This window comes from Priapulus caudatus, unplaced genomic scaffold, assembly GCF_000485595.1.
Source record: "Priapulus caudatus unplaced genomic scaffold, Priapulus_caudatus-5.0.1 Scaffold2171, whole genome shotgun sequence".
NCBI classification, from domain to species: domain Eukaryota; kingdom Metazoa; phylum Priapulida; class Priapulimorpha; order Priapulimorphida; family Priapulidae; genus Priapulus; species Priapulus caudatus.
In genome coordinates this window covers 23650-28612 of record NW_014579232.1, presented here as the reverse complement: position 1 = coordinate 28612, position 4963 = coordinate 23650, and the positions used below count along the sequence as shown (strand labels likewise).

The following is a 4963-nucleotide window of genomic DNA, read 5'->3' as shown; positions in this document are numbered from 1 at the left end:
GGAGAAGGGGAGAGGGAGGGAAGGGGAGCTGTGCATGACCGCCTGCAGACCCGCTAGCATCTCAGCAATCTCATCGCTGGTGTAGGCGTCCTCCACCAGCCTGCGTGACAGATAGAGAGATGCTGACTCACAGAGAGAGAGAGAGAGAGAGAGAGAAAGGCAGGAGCTGTCCCTCAGGAAACACGGTCAGGACTCCTACACACCCGCCATACATACCTGCTGTCCTTCAGATCCTCAAAGTTCCCGTCGACGGCCTTGATTCGTTGCGCGCGTTGATATTTCGCAAACCTCATGTAGCTGAGGATTTGATCCATGTGATGCTCATTCACTCCGAGATCGCTCTACACACGAAGTGAAAACGCTGCGCTTACATCACAATTATAATAGTTAATACCCCAAAAATGAGTAAATGTCATTCTCATTACCAATTTAACATTAAATAATAGCGACAAAATAATAAATATGCAAACACGCTTTATAACTTACACTTGGAGCATCGAGTTCAATACTGACAGTGAAATTGTTGTTGTTGTTATTCATTCATTATATTAGTGAAATTGTGAATTACCATTTTCTGAGCGAGTCCAGGCGGCTTCAAAATGGAGCTATACTATACTCTATAGTCTGTCTAGATACTGTATCGCTCACTGCAGTGAAGAGGTTGCAGCAAGACCTCGCAAAAATATGTGCAAACAATAAAATATAGAGAAGACGTATCCTGTGGGAGCTAGAAACGATAGATAATACTGGTAAAATAAAGTAATGTTACTACTACTAGTACTAGACAGAATTTTGTTTGACGACGAAATTTGTTTACATGTTTCGCGCAGTGCACGCTGGGAGAATACAATATTCCAGTGATAATTTACACATGCCGCCTAAATATGATGTAAATAATATTCTTACTTTTTTAATAAATTATGTACAATAAAAATGTATATATGTTTACACAAATAGCGTTACATTGGCTTGTTTCTTTGAATTTTTCTGCTAGAAACATTGGACAGCATTCTGGGTAAAGTATTTCTCACCCTGTCCCCGATTTCGTGACAGGAAGCTGAGTGAGCTGACCTCTTTTTCCAATATGGCCGCATCTGGTATGTTAATACACTTAAAATCTTCCAAATTTTCGGCCGCTAAAAGTTTATATAGATGTTGATTTTAAAAATATCCTCAAAATCTTAAAGTTAGCTCTGTAATCTATGTGTAAGCTCAAAACGATATCCGATTATGCGTAATTTTTCACGAATAACGGTTCTACATTCCACTAGTCAAAATGATGGATCCGTTCCAGCAGTTCAGACAGTAAATACTAAAGTGTAAAAGCACGTTCGTTTGATGACGAATTTTGTTAGAACTAGCGCAGTTTAATATTTTCATAAATTCTTATGCATGTGTGTCCGAATAAATGAGCAAAAATCGCGTGTGGGTTTCCCCGTAAAACTTCAAATGATTTTGCCCGATTTTTTATTATAGACAGGGAACCCACGTCACACGTGTATCTTTGATTGCGTCATTATTGAAACGATCTACCGTTATGCACGCATCTCTGTATATTCATTGTTGGTTAAAATGTTTGAAGATCAAGTCAACTTGGTTTTCTTATTATTTAGGATAGAAGCCAATGTGAGAAATCTTGGCCCAAGGATAGAGAACATGGGTCCCAATAAAACCAATGTGCCTAACCCTAATCCTAACCCTAACCCTAACCCTAACCCTAACCCTAACCATAACCCTAACCTATTATATTGATATAATACTATATTTATATTGATGTAAATGACATTGGTTTTATTGGGACCCATGTTCTCTATCCTTGAACCGAAATCTTATCATATGGTGCGGCGTTGTATTACTATTACGTCACTGGTAATAATGAAACATAATCGTTTGTATTGCAGGCAAGGCAAATAAGAAGCAAAAGGGTAAAACCCTATCACTAAATGAGTTCCTTGGAGCGGAAGGTGGGGGAGGAGGCGCCGCCCCATACGTTCCCAAAAAACCGACCCTGGATTGGGCCGACGAAATGGATAAAAATGATGGTGAGTTTCTAGGTTCCTGTTGCAGTCGGAATTAATTGGTAGATGTGTAGTACCGAGAGTTGGATAGGGCAGACCAGAAGCAACAATGTGTTTTCAATCCTTCAAAGTCTCTTCACAATCAAATAATTTTTCACTAGCTAATTAGTGCTAATTTGTATCTGCTCTGAGGTCACAAATACGTCACAAACTGTTAGCGTCCTTATCATAATATCTTCTCAACTAAAGACTGTCGGTGATTTCATAAATCATACCCCTTTACTTAATATCAGGGTTCTCCAAGAGCACTTATAGCCTGGCGGCCCGCCAGGCTATCGTCGAGCCCCGCCATTCTAAAATGCACCCGCCACTCTAAATATCATAGCCCCCGGACCCCCCTAGCACGCAAGCCGCCTTCGGCGATTTGCAACTAGAACCGTAAAGGCAGCACCCGCCATGCTATAATGAAAAAGCTTGGAGAACCCTGAATATCCCATTTTATATTTCTTAATGCATCTTAATTTATCACATCGTATATCCCCATTTTCTGTATTTCAATAATATTATTCTTTTACCCAATACCCCGATTTATATTTCTTTACGCATTTTTATTCGTTGCTCCCGTTTTTCTGTATTTCTGCGTCGCGCGTTCTGTGTCATCGTTATCGCCGCGGTTACCTTTAACAGACGACGACACCTACATGGTGAAGATGGCGCAGCTGGATCGCGCGGCGTTGCCGACGGCGCCACGGGCAGCACGTGGCCCTAACGTCGACCTAAGTGCTGTGCCGACAAAACCTCCATTTAAGGCATTCCTCGGCAATCTGCCGTACGATGTGGACGAGGAAGAAATCGAAAAGTTCTTCCACGAGCTCAGGGTAATTAGCTCTACATCGTTCGCTACTGATGTGTATGTATGCGTGTGTATGTATGCGTGTGTGCGTGCGCGTGTGTGCGTGTGCGTGCGCGTGTGTGCGTGTGCGTGTGTGTGCGTGCGCGTGCGCGTGCGTGCGTGCGTGCATGCGATTCTACCTTGTGCGGTTATCTAACGAGCGATGTTTCGTTCTATCTATCTCTGTCTCTCTATTTTAACTTTCAACACAGGCGAAGAAAATATTCGTGCAAAACCAAAACCAAAAATATCCCACTTCAACTAGTTAGTCAACACACTGTATTTCCTGCATCCAACAACATAAATCATAATTACCACACAAAAGCCCAACAACAAAACATGAACACAGCCCTCTCAACACCCGCCCTATACCTCAAAGCTCCGAAAACTTTCTAACCTATTTCCCAGTGAAGTGTAGTGGCAGAACAGGGTGTACAACATACCTTCTCCATCTCCATCTTCACAGATGCGACCTTCTTCTCTAAATCCGACACTTCCGCCGTGGCTGCTTCTGGCTGTTCTCACGAAAATGACAAAATTCTTGTTACAGATAGAAGGCATCGCTTCAACAAGTTGTTATTATTACTATTATTATGAAGTCTTTCCATGTAATTGCATATACGTCACTTGCGTCTAAAATGTATTGCTTCAACATTTGTAATACTACACATGTGATTATTATTACTATCATGTTACTATTGTATCATTATTAAAACTTTATTGCATATAATTCAAACACAAGTACACATACAAACACTGATGTGCAACTATATGCGTTAAAAATCTAGGTGCATTACAAACATCATAAATAGTTAGGACTAAAATGTCGAATATTTTGCACCTTGACACGTCTGTCATGATGCTTGAGAATTATTAGACAGGTTTTTTTCACAACCATTTCTGATGTTTCTTGACGCTTTGTTTTTTGTTAAAGTTCGTGACCGCCCCGCGAGCAGCATTGCCCCACGAGGCATGACATCAGCAGTGTCAGAGGTCACGTAAGGTCAGGGTGTAGGGTGCCTACCTTCGACGATCTCATCTGTTGTAGTTCCGCCGTGGTTCTATCCAGCCCTGCAGTCAGTTTACTCTTATCCTCCAAGATCAACGACGTCTGCAAGATAAGCACGTAAAATCCCATGAAAATATCCCGTAAAATCTCAGCACTGTAGGGACAGCCAAGAAGAGTTCAACGATTGTGTAATTATACACTCAATAAAACATTCCGTTACGATCTACATCAAATACATCGTATAGATTGACATTTATCCAAACCGATGGGGAGCTTTCTAATAACTCCTTCATTCCAGTGACATACAAATACACATAGCGATCGGTTTAAGGATACAGACTCTCTATATATATATGTTATCTAAACAACATTTACTTCATAGATAGAAGAAACGTACTTGGGTTTCCAACGCCTTGAACCGATTACGTAGTTTTTCGTTCTCTCCAGTCAGACGCTCAATCTCCTGTGGAAACGAAAACGGAAAGCTAAAGTGGAACGCTTAAGGATTGCACAAGAATCATGTTTCGTTTGAAAATTATAACAAGACCTCGCTACTGCCATAAGATCACTTTAACTTATATACGTATATAAGTATATACGTATATATATCTACATATATACATGTATATACGTATATATATATATGTTCTTCTTTGTTTTCTACTGCTCCTTCTTCTTCTTCTTCTTCTTCTTCTTCTTCCTCCTCTTCCTCTTCTTCTTTTTCTTCCACTTCCTCTTCTTCTTCCTCTTCCTCTTCCTCTTCTTCTTCTTCTCCTTCTTCTTGTTCTTCTTCTTCATCTTCCTCTTCTTCTTCCTCTTCTTCCTCTTCCGCTTCCTCTTCTTCTTCTTCTTCTTCTTCTTCTTCTTCTTCTTCTTCCTCTTCTTCCTCTTCCTCTTCCTCTTCTTCTTCTTCTTCTTCTTCTTCTTCTTCTTCTTCCTCTTCCTCTTCCTCTTCCTCTTCTTCTTCTTCTTCTTCTTCCTCTTCTTCTTCCTCTTCTTCTTCTTCTTCTTCTTCTTCTTCTCACTTCTTCTTCTTCTTCTTCT

General features: G+C 40.6%; 2 protein-coding genes across 2 annotated transcripts in view; one reads left to right on the top strand and one right to left on the bottom strand.

Moving 5' to 3' along the window:
* The window catches only part of LOC106818338 (leucine zipper transcription factor-like protein 1), a 9464-nt gene extending 8642 nt beyond the window's left edge, over positions 1 to 822 (bottom strand). The window contains exons 1-3 of the mRNA XM_014823052.1: positions 569 to 822; positions 217 to 341; positions 35 to 100 (exon numbers count right to left, since the gene is read on the bottom strand). Coding sequence (XP_014678538.1) covers positions 35 to 100; positions 217 to 341; positions 569 to 571 — 194 coding nt within the window. The 5' untranslated portion in view covers positions 572 to 822. The remainder of the gene's footprint in view (positions 1 to 34; positions 101 to 216; positions 342 to 568) is intronic.
* A 223-nt stretch (positions 823 to 1045) lies between these two features.
* Positions 1046 to 4963, top strand: part of LOC106818336 (eukaryotic translation initiation factor 4B-like) — a gene marked incomplete at its 3' end in the record, with an annotated part of 22427 nt that continues 18509 nt past the window's right edge. The window contains exons 1-3 of the mRNA XM_014823051.1: positions 1046 to 1097; positions 1902 to 2042; positions 2706 to 2896. Of these exons, the coding sequence (XP_014678537.1) occupies positions 1085 to 1097; positions 1902 to 2042; positions 2706 to 2896 (345 nt within the window). The remainder of the gene's footprint in view (positions 1098 to 1901; positions 2043 to 2705; positions 2897 to 4963) is intronic.